This window comes from Callithrix jacchus, chromosome X, assembly GCF_049354715.1.
Source record: "Callithrix jacchus isolate 240 chromosome X, calJac240_pri, whole genome shotgun sequence".
Classification (NCBI taxonomy): Eukaryota; Metazoa; Chordata; class Mammalia; order Primates; family Cebidae; genus Callithrix; species Callithrix jacchus.
The window spans coordinates 88,102,110-88,125,748 of NC_133524.1; the positions used below are offsets into that span (position 1 = coordinate 88,102,110).

General features: G+C 35.2%; 1 protein-coding gene across 1 annotated transcript; it reads left to right on the forward strand.

The window, feature by feature from the left end:
• The first annotated feature begins 477 nt into the window (after nucleotides 1-477).
• PABPC5 (poly(A) binding protein cytoplasmic 5) lies at nucleotides 478-6,749 on the forward strand. Its single transcript, XM_002763060.6, has 2 exons — nucleotides 478-582; nucleotides 1,123-6,749. Exon 2 carries the CDS (start codon nucleotides 1,267-1,269, stop codon nucleotides 2,413-2,415), a length of 1,149 nt encoding a protein of 382 aa, XP_002763106.1. The 5' UTR covers nucleotides 478-582; nucleotides 1,123-1,266; the 3' UTR covers nucleotides 2,416-6,749.
• The last annotated feature ends 16,890 nt before the right edge of the window (nucleotides 6,750-23,639 follow it).

Genomic DNA, 23,639 nt, shown 5'->3' on the forward strand with positions numbered 1-23,639 from the left:
CTTTTCCCTAAGCTAAAATTATTTTGAGAATTTGTTTTTTAAAACTTATTAGTTATTTTTGCTCTGGTCGTCATCTTCTTACATGATTTTTAGAAGATCAGCTTACATATAGTATTTTAAATAATAAATAACATCTAAAATATAAGAAACATCTAAAAACCATCTTAGATTTTTCTTTTTCTTCCGTCTTCTCTCTGTCTCTCTTTCTCTCTCTGTCTCTCTTTCTGTCTGTCTCTCTGCCCCCCCCCCCCTCTCTCTTTCTTTTTTTTTTTAATCTTGGCACAGAGCAAGCGGGAAGTTACTTAGCACGGTTCCGGGTTTCTTGCGCCCCGCCCGTCCCGGCTCCCTATCACTGCTACTGGCTTTTGGTCCCAACGTTGGACTGTCCTGCGGTGAGAAACTCCAGCCCATCCGTCTGCGCTGGGACCGCCCGCCGCGCATCTGCCCTTCTTCGCTGACTCCGCCCCGCATCTGTCCAGACCCGCCTCGCGTCAGAGCTGACCCACTCACTGCACGTTTGCCAGTCAGTCTCTCCGGACCTGCCTCGAGCCTCAGGCTGCCGAAATCACCGCGCCTCACTCGGTCCGTACCCAGTGGGCATCTTGGGTATCTGGGCGGTCTTCGATCCCCCGCGCGTGTGTCTGTCTGTCTGTCTCTGTGTCCTATCCGCTGCCTGCAGCCTGCCTGCCGGTCTTATCGCACCAAGTGTCTAGTGTACCCTTTCGCAGACTCTGAGTGCGGAGCGGCCTTAGTGAAAGGCAAGCCAGCCCGAGACTGGCCAGGCAGCCGGCGGAGGAATACGCTCTCGGTTCCTGCCCTTGTTGATATCATTTTAAACCAACAGGAGCTTTAGGCCTGTATTTATGCTGAAAACGGGTTGGGAGGCCTCTGTCTGCAATGCTAGTTGTGGGGAACCAGCCAGCTGCTTGGTGGTTTCTTGCAATTTCAGGGGTTCAGGAAAATTCCGTTTCTAGTACTGGCTTTTGAAACTGATTTTAAATCTGAAAGGGTGACAATTTTAAGTCCCCCCAGGGAGAATAGATTCGTATTTGGGGCGCCTTTTTGTCTGATGTGTTTGTTCTGAGCCTGCTGACCAGCTGTTTCTGAACTTCATTTTCTCAGCCTCGACAGTGATTCTGAGTCTGCTTTTAGCTTCCTTTTGCCTGCCTTGGCTTTTTCTGTTCGTGAACAGCTGTTTGGCCCATAGCTTAGAGAAAGCAGCCTTTTTTTCTCTCCAAAGAGAACCTCCTCCCAGTGCTCAGAGAGATGGGGAGCGGGGAGCCTAATCCTGCTGGCAAGAAAAAGAAGTATCTCAAGGCCGCTCTGTACGTGGGTGACTTGGACCCAGATGTCACCGAGGACATGCTCTATAAGAAGTTCAGGCCTGCTGGCCCTCTGCGATTCACCAGAATCTGCCGTGATCCGGTGACCCGCAGCCCCCTGGGCTATGGTTATGTTAACTTCCGCTTTCCTGCGGATGCAGAGTGGGCCTTGAACACCATGAATTTTGATTTGATTAATGGAAAGCCATTCCGCCTTATGTGGTCTCAGCCAGATGACCGCTTAAGAAAGTCTGGAGTGGGAAATATATTCATCAAAAACCTGGACAAATCCATAGACAATAGGGCCCTGTTTTACTTATTTTCTGCTTTTGGGAACATTCTGTCCTGCAAAGTCGTATGCGATGACAACGGCTCTAAGGGTTATGCCTACGTGCACTTTGACAGCCTGGCCGCTGCCAATAGAGCCATCTGGCACATGAATGGAGTGCGGCTCAACAACCGCCAGGTGTATGTTGGCAGATTCAAATTCCCAGAAGAGCGGGCGGCTGAGGTCAGAACCAGGGATAGAGCAACTTTCACCAATGTTTTCGTTAAAAACATTGGAGAGGACATAGATGATGAAAAACTGAAGGAACTTTTCTGTGAATATGGGCCAACCGAGAGTGTTAAAGTAATAAGAGATGCCAGTGGGAAATCTAAAGGTTTTGGATTTGTGAGATATGAGACACACGAGGCTGCCCAAAAGGCTGTGCTAGACTTACATGGAAAGTCCGTCGATGGAAAAGTCCTCTATGTAGGGCGAGCGCAGAAGAAAATTGAACGCCTGGCTGAGTTGAGGCGGAGATTTGAACGGCTGAGGTTAAAAGAAAAAAGTCGGCCCCCAGGGGTGCCTATCTATATTAAGAACTTGGATGAGACAATCAATGATGAAAAACTGAAGGAGGAATTTTCTTCCTTTGGGTCAATTAGTCGGGCCAAAGTGATGATGGAAGTGGGGCAAGGCAAAGGATTTGGTGTCGTCTGCTTTTCCTCTTTTGAAGAGGCCACCAAAGCAGTGGATGAGATGAATGGTCGCATAGTGGGCTCCAAGCCCCTGCATGTCACCCTGGGCCAGGCCAGGCGCAGGTGCTGAGAATAAGAATGATCAATTTGTTTCAGCCTTAGTTGGTGCCTACTTAGTTTGGGCTCTTTTGTGATAAGGGGTTATTTTATGCTAATTAGCAGGTTTTTTAAGTGAATTATTTCTTTTGAAAAAAATGCAAAACTAGAAAACTTTGTCCATTTTATTAAAGAGCATAATTTCTAATTGTAAAATTGTCATTTTGTACATTTTTTGATGTAATATCCTTAGAAATATGTAGAATAAAGTGTATTCCTCCACTTTTTTTCCCCTGAACAGTCGAGGTGAGGCAATTGATTGAGTATATTTCCCTTCTTATTTCAATAATATTCAATTCAATTTTTTTCATGTAAATATTGTCAACATGTTTCTTCTGAGTCAACCACAGTGAAAAGTTCTAACTTGCTTTTAGAAGTCAGTAGAGCAGTGGAAAATATATGTGATCCAATTAACATCTGCACAATTTCACTTAAAATTATGCAAAATGAATGTTTTTTAATGAAATATGAAATTTCTTTTATTTATTTAGATTCTTGTTTCATTTTTTAATATGTTGTGAGCATACTAAATACAGACTTGATAGTACTTTTGACTAAATGTTCAGAGTGGTCATATTAACTTCTTGCCCAAAGAAGTAAGCATATTGGTGTTTTCTGAACTAGTCACTTAGAAAATTAACACTTTAGGCAGTAGCTATTTAAAGTATGAATTGCATCTTAAAATCCTTTCCTAAGAGATTTGGTATTTGAGTATACTTTCAGTACCACTCCTACTATTCATTTTTCTAAATTCTTTAGTACATATACTTGGTTCATGTTAAATTAACAAGAAAGATGAATAAATGCACTGAATTGCCTTTACCTAGAAATAATTTAATATTTTACCTTCAGCTTTTATCAACTGTCAATATAAAAGGCAAATATTCCACAGAATGATGTTGAAAAACTTCTTGGAAGGACACCTTCTATTAAACTTATCTCTTGTAAATTCTCCGAAGTATCCTTTTGGTAATAGTCACAGATGTTTCGAAGGTAAGGAATAGCTTGTCTCTTGGATTAAGTCATATGCCTTCAGCCATTATATGAGTACTGTGAAATCAGTATGGTTCTTCTTATGTCTTGACTGCTTGAAAATTAAAAAAGAATATTTTGTTCAATGTTGCAGTTACATTAATTAGCCTGTAATTTCTAAATTAGAGATTCTCTGCATTTCACTTGCAGTTTTTCTGTTCTTCTCATTGTCTGCCCTCCATTCATACTACACTTATTTTTCTATTTTTTGTATTACCTTTTTAAAAATATATACTAGTTCAAGTCCTTTTTGGAAGAAGAAATACCTAATTTATGTAAAATTTAAACAATTACTTTTTTATAATATGATTCACTTATGCCATAGATTCAACTATTAGAATATGTTTTGTCTCTACTGTTAGTTTTATTACCTTATATACAAATCTTCGTTTTCATACACAGTACAAAGTAAATATATCATTTTGTTAACACTTTTGTCAGCTCTTTAACCATAAAATAATGACAATAAGTTGTTTCTGTGTATTCGTTTATCTATAAATTACAGGTTTATTCATTTTCTAATATTTTCAAAAAGGAAATCACTGTTTTTATTGATTATAAACATAACACATGCTCATTGTAAAAGATGTACACAATGCAGAAGGAAGTGAAGTTTCCACAGTTCAGAAATAACAATATTTTCAATGTGTAAATATCTTTTCATAGCTTTTCTCCTATGTATACACAAGCATTTTGACCAAAAAAGCCATACTATATGTACTGCTCTGTATTTTTAATTCTAAACTGAACTATAATCATTTTTTCATGACAATAAATATCAACCTATATCATCATCTTAGTGATTGCATAGTATTCTATTGTGTTGACATATAACTTATCTATATGTCATTGAATCTAACTTATCTGAATTTTAACAATTTACATGTGTAAACATGCAATGATGAACATTCCTTGCTTATCGTTATCAATTACATGACTGCAAAAAAAGTCTATAATAAGTAAAAGCTTAAATATGATAGTAGAAATGTGCACATCCATACTGATATATGTATCAAAATTTTGGAATACATTCAAGGTATATTCTGCATTTAGATTGACAAGTGGAAAACTGAAAACAAATATTATTTTTCATATTTTCTGAGCCAACTTGCTTTACATTATTGTGATTCTTAACATACATGAAAACTGTGAAACTGCAAATAAACTTTAAAATATCTATATTGGTAATTATTTATGATATATAGTCTCCATTTGTTTTTACCCATTACCAGTTTTTAGTTAAATTTATAAACCTGAAATATCAGTGTCAGCCTGCATCCTTACAAATGCTTTGATTTAATATACATCTAGAAAGGTATCTATAATGCAAAACTCATCAAATAAAAACACTTAATCTATTTTTGGAACAATGTATTTAAACTATTACTATTTTTGAAAAGCTAGCCAGTATATAGAAAAGAAGAAATTAAAGTATGCCTAAGTATGGATAAAATGTATATATTTAAGTCTCTGATAAACTTGAAAAAAAAACACTGTAAGGCCGGGCGCGGTGGCTCAAGCCTGTAATCCCAGCACTTTGGGAGGCCGAGGCGGGTGGATCACGAGGTCAACAGATCGAGACCATCCTGGTCAACATGGTGAAACCCCGTCTCTACTAAAAATACAAGAAATTAGCTGGGCATGGTGGCGCGTGCCTGTAATCCCAGCTACTCAGGAGGCTGAGGCAGGAGAATTGCCTGAAGCCAGGAGGCGGAGGTTGCCGTGAGCCGTGATCGGGCCATTGCACCCCAGCCTGGGTAACAAGAGCGAAACTCCGTCTCAAAAAACAGAAAACAAAAAAAAAAACAAAACACTGTAAATTTCTTTGGTGAAAATCAGAGGAAAGATATTCTCTATTTGGACATAAACACCAGGGTAGTTTTTCAATCCTGTACTTTTAAATTTTAGCTATATTTAATAGACTCATAGTAATGAAGCCTTCCAAAGAGAAGCAACGCAATCTTTAATCAGTAACAAAGGATTTTAAAAAGCATTTTGCTCATCATTTCTTTTAGCACAAGGTAATTAGTACAAATTAAATAGTTAGGTTAAGAATGGACCATTTTGTTTTGTTCTATTTAGCTTTTCAAAACAACCACTTGTACAAACTGTAAGTGTACGCAAGGAGAAGAAAACTGAAAATGCTGCTTTGTAATTGCAAGCCATCATAGTCAAGGTGATTTTGAGTAGCCTTTTTTGTACAAGAAGTCAGCACATGTTGCTGTCTATCTAGTAATAATGGATAAGGAGAAAAATAAAGTATTACACATGTAAGTGATATTTTTAGCCTAGTGGAAAAAGCTACAATTTGTTTTTTAAGGGGAGATGGGAATGGAGTGAACACCCTTACTTTTTTTTTTTTTTTTGAGACGGAGTTTCACTCTTGTTACCCAGGCTGGAGTGCAATGGCGCCATCTCTGCTCACCGCAACCTCCGCCTCCTGAGTTCAAGCAATTCTCCTGCCTCAGCCTCCTGAGTAACTGGGACTACAGGCATGCGCCACCATGCTCAGCTAATTTTTGTATTTTTAGTACAGATGGGGTTTCACCATGTTGACCAGGATGGTCTCGATCTCTTGACCTCGTGATCCACCCGCCTCAGCCTCCCAAAGTGCTGGGATTACAGGCGTGAGCCACCACCCCCAGCCAAATACCCTCTTCTATATAACTTAACAAATGATTCCTTGCAGCTTCGTGACAGTTAATATATCTCTCTTGGTTCCAGGAAGTCAAAGTAAGTTTTTAAAAATCCTCAAGCTACCATTGGAAATATGAGAAAATAAAGGCCTGACGAATAAGTGGCCTAATTGAAGGGAATAATTAGAAATGTGTCAATAAATGACTGCAGATAGATAAAACACGTTTTTTTTTCAGCACTTATGACAATATCTGGAATATAGTAGGCATTCTGCAAATATTTGTTGAATGAATGAATTCATAATCTGTGAATTATATCCCTCCATTTGTTTGCTTTTCAATTTCCTCAATATTTGACAAAAGAAATAAGTTATTACAGAATAATCCACTTGTATTAAGGCCCATCCTGTGAAGAAATAAAATTGAGAACTGATTGGTTACACAAACTGGTGATTATGCATAGTGTTGTTGGTTACATAGACTAGTGCTTATAGTGTTAAGGTTTTCTCTATGCTTTCCTTCTCATGCTCTGGTTTTTCATTATTTTTGTATTTCATACTTGATTGATGAGCCTATCTTAAACAGACAAAGCTTCTAGTAATTGGCATAACTTCAATAAAACATTCTATTTGTAAAGCAACACTTTGTGTAAGTTACTGGGATGCTACTTCGAGACCACTGCTATTTCACAAAGTATTGCTCCTGAATTGAACCATATGACCACAGTAATCCCCGAGGTACAAGAGCATGCTCATTTGCAGTGAATTAATTCTTACACATTTGAGGTTTTTGTTTACTGCCCACGAAATGTAACTTAACAAATGATTCCTTGCAGCTTCATGAGTTAATGTATCCCTCTTGGTTCCAGGGAGTCATAGTACTTAAAAATCCTCTAGCTACCATTGGAAACAGGAGAAAATAAAGACCTGACAAATTCAAAGTACTAATACTGAAGATATCATTCTTATAAAACATTAAAAAAAACGAACTCCAAATACTTTCACCCTCAAAAGTCGCTGTCAGTTTCAAAATATTAAGTAGAAAAGATCAGTCTACTCACTAAATTTCGCATCAAAATCTGGGAACTTCACAGTTTAGATTATTTAATTTTAAAAAGTGTTTAGTGCTTTAGGGAGACTGTAGGATAAGGGATGAGTGCTGATATTGCCTGACTTGACTGTCTCTGTTCAGAGCTAATGTAAATAAAGCACAAGATGTTGGCATCTTTTGTATGAAAAAATAAGTCTTCTGTATTGTAAACTAAATAATTTTACATCCTTTTGTGATTGAATTAAAATTTCTGAAGGGATAAATTATGCTTTTGAAAATCAAGGACTTTACAAATCAGTATTTTAAAAAGTAATTTAAGTTAATTTACATAGAATGACATAATTTTTTTAAGTCACCTGTCTTTGAGGATATTGAGCATACTAAATCCTTGAATAAAACAAACACAGAGAGGAATTTGCAAGCATTTCTTTATCAGTGTCTCAGGAAGCCTAGACTATATCAGTAAATGGTCTCATTGCACAAAAATCTATCATTTATTCATGTTTATAAGTAAGGAAATAGGTACCTACTTTAGTCTTTTTGTCTCAAAGGGCAGCTTTATTACACTAAAGATGGTTACAAAGCAACACAAGTCAAGATGAATAATTTGTTTCCCTATTTATTGCTGAACTTTTTTAAAAAATAGGGAAGTTGCAAATTAACTCAAGAATAATTAAAAGAAAGGATGTACAGAAATAAACAATTTAAACGTTAGAAGTGTATACTAATACTAAAGACATTAAAGTCCTACCTACTGTATACTTGAATACAAACATCACGAACAGTTTGTATTTCAATTCGTATGGGTATTTTTATCATTGATTAGACTACTGTAGTGACACTAAACCTCAGGAGTATTTCATTTGTAAGTAAATTTGCTCAAATAATTATTGGTGCTAATCTACTTCTCTCTACCATCTTGTTCCCTCATGGAATCTCAATCCTTGCTGAATATTCAAAAATATATGAGGTATTTCTGATTTATGTAGTTTGTCTAAACATGACCTTAGAAATTTATTTGTAGCTATTAGATGTGTATGTGTGTGATATTGTACAATTTGGTGAGATAAAGCTTCATGACTTGCGTGTTAAGTTTCACACGGTGGGAAACTTGTCAATTGTTTAGATGTGAGTGACTGTATTGAGCTAAAGATTTTTTTTTTTAATTGTAAATTTAAAAATGATGCTAATTAAACCAACGACAAAACCATGGGGTCTGTTTGGACTTGTGGTTTCATAATGTATACATGCATTGGATATGAATATCAAGGACTAGGGAATACATCTAGAAATATATATTGCAAATGTGGGATAAATTTGTGGTATGAAATCATACTCCAAGAATAACAAGAAATAATGCTAAGAGAACTGCCAAATACTTCTGAAGTTTAACATAGGCAATGAAATTATCTGGTTGTTTTGTGGAGACAGACTACAATAATGTGAACCCTCTCAGTTAAAGAGTAAAAATATGTAGGAAGATACAGTTTTCTGAAACATCTATTATATTTTTATATAAGTGAAACAAACCATGAAAGAATGAAAAACTAGAAACTAAGTATGTCTCTTACTTTCGTCTCCAAAATGAAAAACGGTTTTACTTTAGGCAGAATAATTTTCTCAGAATACTGAGTACTGTTTGTATTAATCTTTAGATTGTAGAGATGCATGTGTATAATTTATTGCAATGCTCAAGGACAAAAATATCTCCTGAGTACATTTTAAGGTCATAAATAAACTGGGAAACAGGACTACAACTTCCCCACAAAAGCAATTCTCCTCATAAATCTCATTTAAACTGAGTTTCTGATTCAAGTAATTGCTTGAAATTTTATCTGAAATCTGGGGCTAAGAAATTCAGGTTGTGACAATTATGTTTTAATTGATCTCAGGTCCCGTATTTTTAGAGTAGTGCTAACGTTGTCTGGTAAAACAGTTTATTCTTGCTACAAATGCAAAGATTATCTATTGTTCAAGTTGTTGGATGAAATTTTAAATGTTATTAAATACCTGAAACAATATAGAATCTGTCCCTAAAAAAATTCCTCAGTGAATAATTAAGGACATTATATTAAATAACTTAAGTCAGTATAAAGAATTCATTATTAAACAGAGAGGAGTTTCAGATCAATTGATCTGAAAATAAAAAAAAATGAATTTTACAGTTGAAAAAAATGGCAAAGGTATATGTGTCAGATGCTAGTTAATACTTTCTCCCCAGGGAGAGAGCCGTCACAGACATTTGTAAAGGTGATGATTAGATACAAAAGGATAAAAAAAAAACCTCATTGAAATCTCTTACAAAAACTCTGAAAAAGAAGAGTCATGTTTCTCCGTTGCACCATCAATGTAGATCCAAAGGAACAATGAAAATGTAATAGAGGTGGCAAAAAGAAAGGCTTGGCCCTTGGAAATATGAACCTGTGGCACCCATTGAAAGTTCATTAGAAAGTATCAGTATTTAATGCTAGAAGTTGTCTCAGAAGACAAATTACTGCTTTCTTTCTTAATTTCATATGTGCCACCTAAAAGCTCCAAAACTTCCTAGATTAGGGTATTAAAGCAATAATTTTTAACTTCTAATAACAATGATTCTGAAATGTGTTAGAATGGTTTGATTTTTAAAGCTCCCTATGTTTTGTTGTTTGTACTCAGTTAGATGCCCAAAATTTGCTCTTTCCAAGGTGCATTGATAAATTTTTAAATTTACCGTGGCACAAATGGTAGATCATACCTATTAAAAACTCAAGATGTGAATGGTAATTGGGCTGGAGGACTGTTCTAAATATAGTCAAATTAAAATATTTGTGTTTGCAAGGAAATTGGATGGACAAATAGATCAATGGATGGGTGAATGTGCGGGTGGATGCATGCATGTATACCTACATGTATATATAAATAATAATAAAGATGATAAAGTAAGGGAGATAAGAACACTTACAGGGATCCCAAGAATGGCAATGCATCAATTATCATAGGGGCTCAAATTAGGAATTACAAACCTCTTAGTCCAAAAACAAAGCTTTTGTTCGCAAGCAAGTCTGTGGTCCAAAGAAAGCTTATTGAACAGGTGGAAAGAACCACAGGCAAGTGTGATCCCCGTAGCAATTCACTCCAGCAAGATCTTTATTAGGAACTAATATTTCCCAGCATGCTGGTGTGGTGTGTAGGCACTGGCCCACATTTTGTTAAAAGACAGTTAAAAGAAACCTGTTCAGCATTTTTGTGTTTCTGAAACTGTGGTTCAACGTGTATTAGAATCAACTGGAGTATTTATTAAAATTTGTATTTCTAGGACTCACCCTTGGCTAACTGAATCAAATTTGATCTAGCAGTGGTGATGTTGAGGTGAAGAACAGAAATCTACATTTTTTTCTCATAGCTCCCAGGAGATTTTTATGCATACTTTATCTACAACAGGAGTCAGCAAATAGTTTATATAAAGGTCCAGATAACAAATACTACAGCCATCGTGGGCCAAGGGGAAACATCGAGGTTGTTATGCAGGCTCTCATATAATAAGAAAAAACACATTTCCACAAATGTTAAATTTGACAAAATTCAAAATATAGTGATGATATTGAGAAGAAAATAACACAATAATAAAATTCTACTAATGAGAAGAAGTTCAGAGGGTTATATTTCAATTAAGGTTCAAAGCTAGTGGTCTCAATAATCAAATCAATTGTAAATGTGTTCACCTGTAAAAACTTTTTTTACCTGTGGCCATGGAGAATCAAGTGGGGGCCCAGATTTGACCTGCATGCTCTAATTCTCCAACTTCTGATTTTACCAAGGGCTTGTCTTAGTTTCTGCTGTTATAACAAAATACCATCAACTGGGTAGTTTATAAACAACAAAAATATATTTCTCACAGTTACAAGTCCAAGATCAAGGCAGATTAGGTGTCTGGTGAGGGCCTATTGATCATACACAATGCCTTCTCCCTGCAGCCTCACCTGGTGGGAGGAACAAACAAGTTCCCTTGGGCCTCTTTTATAAGGACTCCAATTCTATTCATGAGGACCTCACCCTCTTTCTCTAATCACCTCCCCTCGGTTCCTAATAGCATCACTTCGGAGGTTAGGATTTTAACATGAATTTTGGAAATACACAAACATTCCCCCCATAGCAAGCTAAAGGGTAGAATATTTTTAATGAATAAAACTATTTAAAAATATAATTACAAGCATCTTGTAATAATCTCCTCACACTCCAAACGTATTCCTCCTTCCTTATATATTTTTCATCTCTGTAAATGTCAGCTTTTATTGGCCAAAAGCCTTGGAGTTTTGTTTTTTTTTAACTCTTTCTTCTTCTCATGCCTCCCAAATCCAATCTGTCAGGAAATGATGGCTAAGTTTTCAAAATAAATTCAAAATCTTAAGATTTTTTTGTCACCTCTGTTGCTAACCTCCCAGTCCAAACTGCCATCCCCTTTAATTCTCCAACGTAAGTTAGTTATGTAGGGTATTATGTAGCCTGTTCTTGTAGGCTATTTATTAAGGTAGAGTATTTTGGTAGTCTCCTAACAGATTTTCCAGCTCTTCTTGTTTTCCTCCCACAGTCTATTCTACACAGAATTACCAAGGAGAATCTTAACAAGTCATATCATGTAATGTCTCTGCTATAAATGATCAATGGCAGCCTACCTCATATTCAATGAAGTTCAAAGTTCTTATGTGACTTTGCCTCCTTGACTAAATCTCCTAGTACATGTCCCCTCCCTCATGCCACTCTTGCCACACTGTCACTTCAATGTTCTCTGAAATGTCAAGCACATTCCTATCTCAGCTCCTTTGTTCCTGCTCTGTCCCTTTGCAAGGGACTCTGTTTCCTCGTTCTATTATTTCATTCAGATGTCTGCTAAAGTATCACCAAATAAGGGTTTTCCTCAAACCCTGTACTAAATTGCAACCTGCGCTTCCAAAACTCTTTATTACTCTTACTTAACCTACTTTCTTTTTCTTCAGAGTACAAAAAAATACCCAACGTGTTTTATGTTGATTTGTGTTTTTGTCCCTCACCATACTATCAATAGAAAGTATTCTCCATGTGATCAAAGATTTCATTCACAGCTGCTTTCAAGTACCTGGAAGAGTGGCCGATAGTTAATGATGATAAATAAATGTTTATTTAATAAATGAATTGCATGACGTGATAGGATGGAACATGACAAGAAAGAGCAATTATTCTCTCATATACTATTCACAAAACAAAGCAGAATGCATTGTGCTAAAAGGCAGAAAATAGCCACGGCAAAAGAAATTTTTTTAACTTTTCTATTTTTTGGATATTCCAAATTATCTTTAGTGAAAATATATTATTTTATAATGGGTAAAATTGTTTAATATCAGAAAATCTTTTTTTTTTTTTTTTTTTTTGAGACGGAGTTTCGTTCTTGTTACCCAGGCTGGAGTGCAATGGCGCGATCTCGGCTCACCACAACCTCCGCCTCCTGGGTTCAGGCAATTCTCCTGCCTCAGCCTCCTGAGTAGCTGGGATTACAGGCACGTGCCACCATGCCCAGCTAATTTTTTGTATTTTTAGTAGAGACGGGGTTTCACCATGTTGACCAGGATGGTCTCGATCTGTTGACCTGGTGATCCACCCGCCTCGGCCTCCCAAAGTGCTGGGATTACAGGCTTGAGCCACCGCGCCTGGCCCAGAAAATCTTTAAAATATAATGGAATAAACAAAACATTAAAGCTTAACGAATTTAACTATATTAACATTTTGCTCCTATATTTCTATTAACCAAATAAAGTTTTGAAGGCAAACCTGGAAAATGTTCACACCAGTTATGCGAAATGAATTTGTACATTATTTGTCTTTATATAATGAGGTTACACAAACCAATACAAGAACACATGGGCAAAAGTAGTTTTTTGTAAAACATAGCAACAGACAACTACAAAAGAACAAAAAAGGATGAAACTAGACGACAAACATACGACAATGATAATGTCTAAAGTAACTAGCTAAGATGCAATTTTAATGAAATACTATTTTCACCCATGAAATTAGTAATAGTGAAGAAAGTGTCAATATTGGTGGAGCGATAGTTAAAACAGGCATTCTCAGGTATTGCTTATCAGGGTTTAAATTTATAAAACCATTTTGAAACTATTCTATTAAATAGCAGTATGTTTCAGTATCTTTAAAGTTGTTCATAACTTTTTTACAAGTGATTATCATCTGAAAACTCATATTAGAATGGAAAATTTTATTTTCAAACCTCATTAAAAATTTTTGGAGTAATCTTCATGCCTCATTGTTCTTCTATAGCCATGCCCCCACTCCACCTTCATGCCACCACATATGCTAAAAAAAGTGCATTCTGATGGCAAGGGTAACCATTACATGCCAGACAAACTCATTATTCTTTATATATAACATCCTTTTTTCCTATCCACTTTTCTCAAGTAACTAATCTACCACAGACATGAGATCACAGAAGGTATATAGCACCTATTTGTTAATCAAATTATTGAAAATACACATTTGGTTCTCTTCTTACCATGAAATTATTTTCTGTTATTAGAAATAGAGGATAACATCCAAAGAGAAAAGAGAACCAAGGTAGTTATCCTCTGCCAACCCAGAACCAGGACTTTTACCTTGATCTTAATCTTCTCTCTATGGTGGTGTCCAACTTATACCAAATATCAATCTAACGCTTTAAACAAAATAAGTGTCTTTTTACACACATGTGTTTGTCTGTGTGTGTGTGTGTGTGTGTGTATTTGGTCTTGTGTTTTTGTGTACTCAGGGAAAAGAAAGATTATCAGAATTGTCTGGTGAATGTAATATAAGTAGGTAAACCGGTTATAGGAGTAGAGATATTTTCCCATATTATCTGACATATACAACCTCAGCGTTAACTAAGAAAAGAAAAAGTGAAAATTGAAAGGCATCACCAAATAAAGTATATTTGGAAGACAATAAAAGTCTTAAATAAAGATTATTATTAAAAGTAATAATTTGTTTTTTGACCTCTTATAAACAAAAAAGAATATTCTATATAATTCCCCTAGACGAACAAGGGTAGAGATAATTGAGAGTGAGGAATACGTAGATGTCAAGCTCAGTATATATCTGTAGTCACTTGTAAAATGGATGCTTGAACCAACAGAGCGACTGTCGTTAGGTAAACAAAGCAAGTATGCAATTAATCTAATTAAAGAAATGGCAAGAAATTAGAGAAATTATTAGATTTGCTTCAAATTAAGAAGACAATTTTGGCAAATTTTTTCATCTATCTAAAGGAAATTTATTTAACATAATATCTAGTGTTTCTTTTTAAATCTAAATCAATTTCCAAAATATATTCTATTCTAGTATGTAATATTTCTTTTTAAAATGTAAATCTATTTCTAAACTATATTATATTCCCAAATTGTTATTAGCGATAGGTAAAATCATTTCAGTGAATATAAAATATTGGCAATTTTATTTTTTTTTAATTTCAAAAACCACATCTCTACGTTTCCCTTTATATTAAAAAACAATCATACATATAATGCATGTTGCTTTTATCATCAACCAGAATAGGATATGCAGTCTTGCCTTCTGCATTCTTTCTTTCTTATCTGGCAGTAGGTTTGACAACAAACACAATATACAATTAAACTCAGATTTTGTGTAAAAGCATTAGGTTGTAGCCTGTAGTGAGGCAGTCACAGTGCTTTTAACTCCTTGAACCAGTTTAAATTATGATTCACTTTCTCTCATCCATGAATAAAATATTTGGATCATTTGCAGGATGGGGAGATAATCATCATCCTTTAGTGACTGAATAACAGTATTCATAAAATATAAGGATGACCAATAATATATGTATATTTTCCCCAGGATTAATTCTAAATCTTTAAACATGAGTCTGTAGATTTTTGCTTTGGAACAGGTCTAAAAATCTTCAGTTTCCTAACATTAAGTGTGGATGAGAAAGCTCTACTGCTTTAAAATTCTTCTAATAGAGAGAAGATGAAGCAACTACCTAAATAATTTACATATGTACTCAAATCAAGTTTTAAATTTATGTTACCCTTGTAAAAATAGTACCACTTTCTCTGAAATCACATCCTTATACAATAAGCTTTTTGTTCTTTACCTCTATCTTAATATATCAATGTAGGATTGGTGCCTAGATCAGAAAGGCATTTATACCACCATTTCATCCTAAAGGAATTTCCAAGCTCTGTTCCTCTTAACAGTAGCTTGTACTTACTATGTATCTATATACCTATTTGCTTTCACAGATACCTACATAGACTATGTAAGTATACTCTAAAAATGCATACATGTAAAAAACAGCCCAATTTTTTTCAGAAATTTCATTAATATCAAAAATTTAAAAATTGACATGTGCAAGTATAATCGAGAAAGGCTAATTAAAAACAGTAAAAATAAAACGGTTAATAGGCAAATCACATCTTGGCTAGCAAAGAGTTCATAAAGAATGAAATAAGTCATACATTTGATGATTTGAAACATAGACTGTTTCATTAACTTGACTGGTTTGTAATTCATTGCATTCCAAATCAACATTAATGGTGTACCATATGTCTTAGGTAGTTCACTAAGTCATAAATAAATAGTTAAATGAATATCTGTACAAACTAATAAGAGGTAATCTGGTCAGGAAAAAAAATAAAACTATCATTATTCACGGAATATATGATTTTATAAGTCAAAAATAAAAATGAATCTGCAAATAAACTCAGGATGAAAATTGGATTTCTGATATGTGCTAAATACAAGGGCAATGTAAAGTTATTTGCCTTTCTTAAAAAAATTAGAAATTTTTAATATTTTATATAATCCCAAAATATCAAATAACTAGAAAAAAAAGAACAGAAAATTAGAAAACTTTTAAAACTTTATTGTTAGTTATTTAAAGGAGACCAAAATAAATGAGAGAGGTATAATGTTTATAAATTAAAGACATGAATTGTAAAGGCCAACTATCAAAAAATTTGATTTACAGATTTAATTTCGTATCAGTAAAATTTCCAACCATTTTTCTTGTGGATAATTTGATAAGCTGACTCCGAAAATTATGTCAGAATTCAAAGGCCAAGTATAGTCAGAATAATGTTGCAAAAGAACATGAGGGTAAAAATAGCTCTGCCAGATATCAATAACCACATAAACTTATCGTCAAGATTATTACAAAGCTGTAGCAATTAATGTGGTGAGTTAATTATTGGGCACTACAGCTCAATAGAACAGAAAAGAAATCACAGAATGTTACTTTCACATACATATGGAGACTTGATTTATGACAGAGGTTGCAATGATCAAAAGATGTAATAAAAAGGCTTTGTAAAATTAAATAAAGGGTGACAGAACAATATTAAAGTGTAAAAAATAATTGGATACCATACACCAAATGCAAACATTAATTCCAGGTGTATTAAACACCAATATTTGTATGAAAAAAACAACAAAGCCATTTAAAGACAATGTTGGAGTTTATGACAATATAGAATGAGAAATGAAAATAAATTAAATTTAAAACTTTTATTTATCAAAAAAAATAAAGAACATTAACATATGAGCCACAGAGTGAACATAGATATTTACTGTGCATATAACCAATAATATACAACAAACAGGTATAGATTAAAAAAAACAGGTGAAAATGTCAATTTTTAAAAATGAGTAATAGACTTGAATGAAGCTTCACAAGAAGAAAATCAAAATGAACAATAACCATATGAAGAGGTGCTCAACCATATTCATGATCAAGAAAATACAAATTAACATCTCGGCATGATTAATACCACTAGAATAATGAAATTTCAATTGTCTAAATTTGCTAACCTGTGCTTTAAATGTTCTCATCCATTCTGATTAAAAACAGGTAGAGTGCTATTAAAAAGGTCAATTTATTTCATCCAATAAGAATCATCTAAAAAACTATAAAGTAGCATTCTTAATGGTGAAATATTGAAAGCAATCACTTTAAAATAGGGAACTTCATATTCTGCTGACGAGAGTATGAGCTTGTAAGACCACACTGGAGAATAATTTGGAAATCACCTAATAAATTGAGGGAAATCATATCCTAACACCAGCAATTTCACTATTCCTTTTATGTGAGAAAATATATGCAGTACCATTTATAACAGCTCCAACAGAAAAAAAACCCACATAGCCATCAAGAAGTGTATAATTGTAGAATTATAGTATATTCGTATAAACATCACACTATGAAGCAATAAAAACGAAGGCAACACAACTATACACAGAAACAGGAATAAATTTTACAAATATGATATTATGCCAAAGAGGCTAGGCTCAAGAGAACATATATATTCAAAAGTATATTAAAAAGCCCCAAAACATGTCATTTAAAAAATTTTTACAGTTTAATTAAGCAAAGAAAGATTTGTATATCAGGCAGCTTCCCAAACTAGAATAGTCTCAGAGACACTTTAGTGCAGCCACATGGTAGAAGGAGATGTATGGACAGAAAAAGAAAAATGATGTACAGAAAATGGAATTGGGGTACGGAAACAACCAGAGTGAGTAGAGTGTTTGCCTTATTCGAAATTGAACAGTTGGCCACCATTGTGAGGCAGCTTTAGGCTAAACTTACTCTAACAATTTTCCGCTTTTTATTATCCTCTTAGTTTTGATAGACCAAAACTTTAAGCATGTATGTCACTCGGTCACCAATGTAATTGTACTAATTTGTACTTAAATCCCAATGGGAAATAGCAAAAGAGTGGGTTTTGTAAGGTAGGGACAAAGACTTCGGGTGATTCGTTTTTAAAGGTTTAGAGAAGAGGTGATCTGTTGTGCAGTCATCTCTTATTTACAGGAGAAAAACAAAACCTAGTCTGTTTTAGGATTGATCTGTTTTGTAAAGTTTTAGTTTGATTATACCTCATTTAGCATGAATGACTTTATTTGTTTGGTTTAGTCTGCTGGGGTCTAGTAGATGAGGTCAGTCCAAAACAATGGCTTCCCATAATTTTGTTTAAAAATTCTTCATTTTTGGTAAGGTTCTCATTTAGGTGTTAGTGTAACCAAAACGCAGGACCTTAGCGTCATTCAGTTACTATCATTTTGGGTTCCTGGCCTCAGCACGTCATCGATGAGTTATGGTGTCCTCATAGTCACACATTTTTTTTCAATTTGTGTCATTACAGTCAAAGAGAAACCTTGACATTCTAGAGATGACTGCATGCAAATGTTTAAAACTTTTGCAAGAATAAAGCACACAAGGCTATCAGGAAGATAATACCAAGAGTTTGGAGCATGCACACTACCCTGGATCTCCTTGAACCAAATCAACTAAAATCAAGTAGATCAAAGAATGAGCTATATAGAATACACTTCTTTTAATCAAGCAGCCTCTTCACTGATGCCCTGTAACCAAACCTCTAAAATACTTGATGTATTCCTCCATGTGCAACTAGAAGTATCAATAACTGCACCGCCACTTTTCTGTTTAGCCATTAAGTAAACTAGAGCAATTATATTATTTAGCACAAGTTTAGCAACAGAATTTAAAATATGTTGTGTGATCATAGCTTTCACAGTATAATCTGCTATACAACTTATTATGCGGGATACATTTCTAATCGTTGTTTTATTTCCTGTGATCCATGAAAAAAGAGGCCTAACAAATGATGCCCATCCAGAAATCTAAAGGCCTTCTGAAAATGTTCTCTTTTTCTATGATGTAGGTTAAGAGGAGCAGACCAGTGTTATCTTTCTGACTGATTATAAAGCAACAAAGCTATCATTTCACATCCACATTGGCCCTTCGTATTTTAACTATCAAGGCATACGGCTGTCCATGTATAAGACTGGCTAAAAAATCCTGCACAAATAAAAGTATGCCTTATGAATGAACAAGAGGGACCTCATTTTCAGTTCTATCATTTGTAGAGGCATAAGCAAGGGAAAATAATGAGAAGTAAGATTTTTATGATAGCAGAGAAGTATTGATCTGTAATCTTGGGATAAAACCAGTCCACGTCTGGGATGCCATCTGCTTCTAGGGAGAAACTTCCCTGGCTTCCTTTACCTTAAGATCCTCTAGTCAACATACAGTTTCAAGGGTTTGGAAGGGTCCTTCTGAGTTGTGAGCTACCAACCCCAAGTTTCAAGGTCCTGAAGTTTGGCTGCAGTGTGAATGGCAAGATCAGTCTTTCTCTGATGTCATTCTCAGAAGACCCAATATCCAGGTTCTAGATTGTGAAGGGTTTGAATGTGCTCAGTGAGTGGAGCATGAAAAGCTTTCTTTACCTGGTGAAAATATACTTTGGCACATTGCATTAATGACCTGTAGCATTTAGTTATTTCAGAGCTTAGAAGATACGTAAGTTTCTACTATTAGGTACAGAGGCCTTCCAGTGACTATTTAGCAAGATATCGACTTGCTTTTCCATAGGAAGTGAATCTGTCATTAATCTACAATACCTGTGATGAAGGCAGTCCAGTTAACTCAGTTAGCTTTGCTTAATGCTATTGCATCTGCAATACCTTATTAAATTGTTTTACAACTTTTCTAGTGAAACAAGTACTTCTATCACTAGATATTTCTTCAGGAACATCCCATGAGGAAAGCATATTTCCTAATAATGTTTCAGCTATCATTTTAACACCAGCCCACTTGTGAGGGAAAGCTTTTCTATAAACAGAAAAATGCATCGAAAATTACAATGGAAAGAAATCCCTCTATATATGTATACATAGCTCATCAAGCATCAGAGATGTACCTGAAGTTTGATTGGTCTCCCAGGATTATGGGTTTGACAAACCAAGCAATGGTCAAAAACTACTTTAGCAATTTACAAGTCACTATATACATATACTATATACATAGGAAAGAGATAAGATGATTCAAATTAAATATATATATTTTTAGATATATATAGTGACTTCTCTCTCTATATATATATAATTATATATTACATATTATATATATGTAATATATAATTACATTATATATTACATTATAATTACATTATATATTACATATATATATATATATATATATATATAATTTGAAGCATCTTATCTCTTTCATAATGAGTCATGAAATGCAGAGCTTTTAATAATGAAAGTTTTAAGGACTCAAAAAAGACCAGTTTCTCTATGAGTCCACACTTAATATAGGACTTACATCTTAAGTAGAAATTTTGTTTCTCCAATTTAGGTGTACACTGTTTATCAGATGAATTATCATAGATAATTTGACTTGGATCATGAAGTTTATTAAAACTGAATATCCAAATATTTTCAGTACTGGTAGATTTACCATAAAAATCTAGCAAAGTATTTACTTGGTATTCAATTAATTTTTGTTCTGCTGGCATTAGCAGTATTACAAACGAGTCAGTCTTTTTATTAGAGTTAGGGGAATTGTTACTCAGTCCAAATGATATAATCCTAAAGTTATCAGAACCTTGTATTCAAGAGTATTTGTGCGGGTCCTTTCCACCCTTTCATAAACATCCCTGAAAACACAATACCCTAGGATTTTACTTGTTTGTAAAGTTTTCAAAAATTGCATCAGAATTAAGTGATTAACTGTGAAAACAACTTAAAATAAGCATAAAGACACAAATGCCAAGAAAATTTTATTATTTTGTGGCCTATAAAAATTTAACATAAATAATTACAACTGATAACATGTACCAAGACATCATAATTTTAGGAATCATATACAATTTTGGAACACATGTTAATAACATATTCAATACAATACTTCTCAATGAAGGTTAAACATCTTTTCTTATTTTACAATACTTTATAAGTAATTTAATGTATCAAATGATGCTTTTTAGATTAAAAAAACAAAAGACCTAATTTTGTAGTTGAAATCTGACTTTGGGAACCTTGTCAAATATGTCAAAGGTTTAAAACAGTTGCCAAAAACATGTCTTAAAATAGACTAAATTTGGTCCAGAGTTGTCTAGGTACTCTGAGCTCCTATGCAGCAAACTGCAACCTAACTTCATATATAAACAAACTGCAACTTAATTTAAGGATATGTTCTAGTAAGGAGTAGCTAAGTCCCAGCCAATCATAACAGCCAAACTTCAACCAATCACAGGCTACCAACTGATCAGATAATGTACATAAAAATCAAAGATCTCCTTACATCATGCTTAAATAAGGCAAATGCCAAGTTGTAATCAATCAGTCTGTTTCTGTATGTAACCTCCTTTTTATGTATATAAATATTGCCTGCCCATTTTGGACATTTTCTGAACCTCTCCTGGTTCTAAGTGATGCCCAATTCATGAATTATTCTTTGCTCAAATAAACTCTGCTTAATTTAACTTGTTGAAAGTTTTCATTTTAACACAGGGAATGGTAAGTATAGTATTCAAGGATGTGTGAATTGGTAGCAAAGGTACAAAGAAAGTAAAGAAACAATTTTCACCAAAAAACAGAAGTCAATCTTCAATGGAGATAAAAATTTTGTGATTAAAAAGATGCTCTTTTTCCTGAACTTAGTTATGGTTACTGGATGTTCATTTTATAATCAAATGCTAAACTATACAGATATTTTATACAGTATTCACGTATGCATTATACTTCACAATAAATGTGTTTAAACAAAAAAAAATGTTCCAGTTCAATGTATTACCAAGATTTATCCTAGTCAATAATCTTGATACATAGCTGTTGAACATTCATGTCTTTGTAAAAACACAAAAGAGAATTTATTTCCAAGACAATGGATTGGAGGCACTATTAACATGCCTCTCTCACTTGGGAAGATAAAATGGTGTGTAGAGATACATGTTGTGAACGTTTTTTCAAGAAGCAACACAAAAACTTAACAGAAAAACTGAAAGAAACCACAGACCATTTGCCGAAAGCAGCAGGCAGGAGCATAAACCATAAACCACGCAGAAAGCTATGAGTTTGCACAGCATCGAAGTGGGAGAGATTCCCTTCCTGACACACAATCTCATAGGGAGGCCAGGTAACCCAGGCCACGGTGTAATGCTTTAACCCTACCCAGTACTAGAGCTGATTTACTGAGCAGCGTAAAGTATATGGAGCAGCATCAGGACATGCTTTGCATGTACTCCAAGATTCCAGCAGTGATGGAGAAAAACCACTCCTGATCTTACCTCACAGAGGACCCTGTGGAAGTCTGCCAGCTAAATCAGGCTGTGGTCACAGGTTGAGAGGCGTTCTCAATCGAAATTCGTCATATATTCTTGAGTGGGGATAAATCCTCTTGGCCAGAACCAATGGGCTAATGGGAAGTGTTCTATAGCCACAGGAGCAGAAGCTGAGGATCCTTGCTTCCTGGTTGGACTGAGAGGGGCATGACCTGAAAGCCATTGCTTTTGACTTGGTGGAGGAGGTTTATGGTCTGGGGCAGTTTTGAGTTCTAAGTTAAGGCTGCCTGTTTGCCAGCTAGCTGTTGCTAGCAAAAAAAAAAAAAATGTGGGTGTGGAACCTGCCTTGCCATGTGCATGGAGGTTGAGTGAGTCTTACTGCTACCTGCTACTCTCTGCCCCCTGTGTGGATTCTTTTGTGGAGCAGACACAGCTGCATTCTACCCTAGAACATTACTCCAGTGGCCAGAGAACTACCATCTGATTCTTATTGGGGCAGCTGTTTGTATCCAAACATACGGAACAAGAACGTGGACTTGCCTGACTCAGCCTCATCTTGGCTTTTTCCCTCTCTACACCCTAGTAGCATAACACAATGGCCAGAGACTTTTTTGGAAACTCCCTGGCTCCAGCCATTGCCTAAAACACCAGAGTACCTCCCTCGGGTAACATAAAGTAAACACAAATCCCACCACTGCCATTGTAGCTGTAACTCCTCTGTACCACCTCCTGGCTGAAGGTCAAGTTCAAGAGTTAGAAAACTTTTTCACGACCTCAGCTATCAGAATTGCCTGCATCATACTGGTTAATCAGGAGGTCTTGAGTTTGGCCATGTGCCCAGTACATTATTATTAAAGCTGGCATTTAAGAAAGCCAACACATAAGGCTATTTATAACCAAGGAAATCTCACAGAGTCTACATCATTTCCCTCCCAGCCTCAACAGAGCTGCTGCTGCTACCCATTCTAGGAGACTAGAGGACAGGCTAAATAACTAGATCCCTTGCAGACATCCTCCAAAACCAGCCAGGAGTGTGGCAGCTCTGCTAGGTAGCTGCACCTAGAGGAGCAGCAGCATTCACAATAGTCTGGTCCTCAGGATTGCTACTCTTAGGAAAAGAAGATGTATATCACATTAAGGGAAAATCCAGTGGGACAAAAGAGACCAGACTGTTACCTTTGAGGCTCTGAACTTTCCACTTGTGGGACATTTCTTCCCATAGGCACAGGTGCAGTTCTGGGCTCAGGGGAGAAATTCTGCAAGTCTAACCCAACAGTCAGGCAGCCCTGGTGCTCATGAAGGTTTCTTGAAAAGGGTACTACTTTTTCCCCCCTCACCCCCTATTATGGACACAGATGGGGTTTCTCACATGG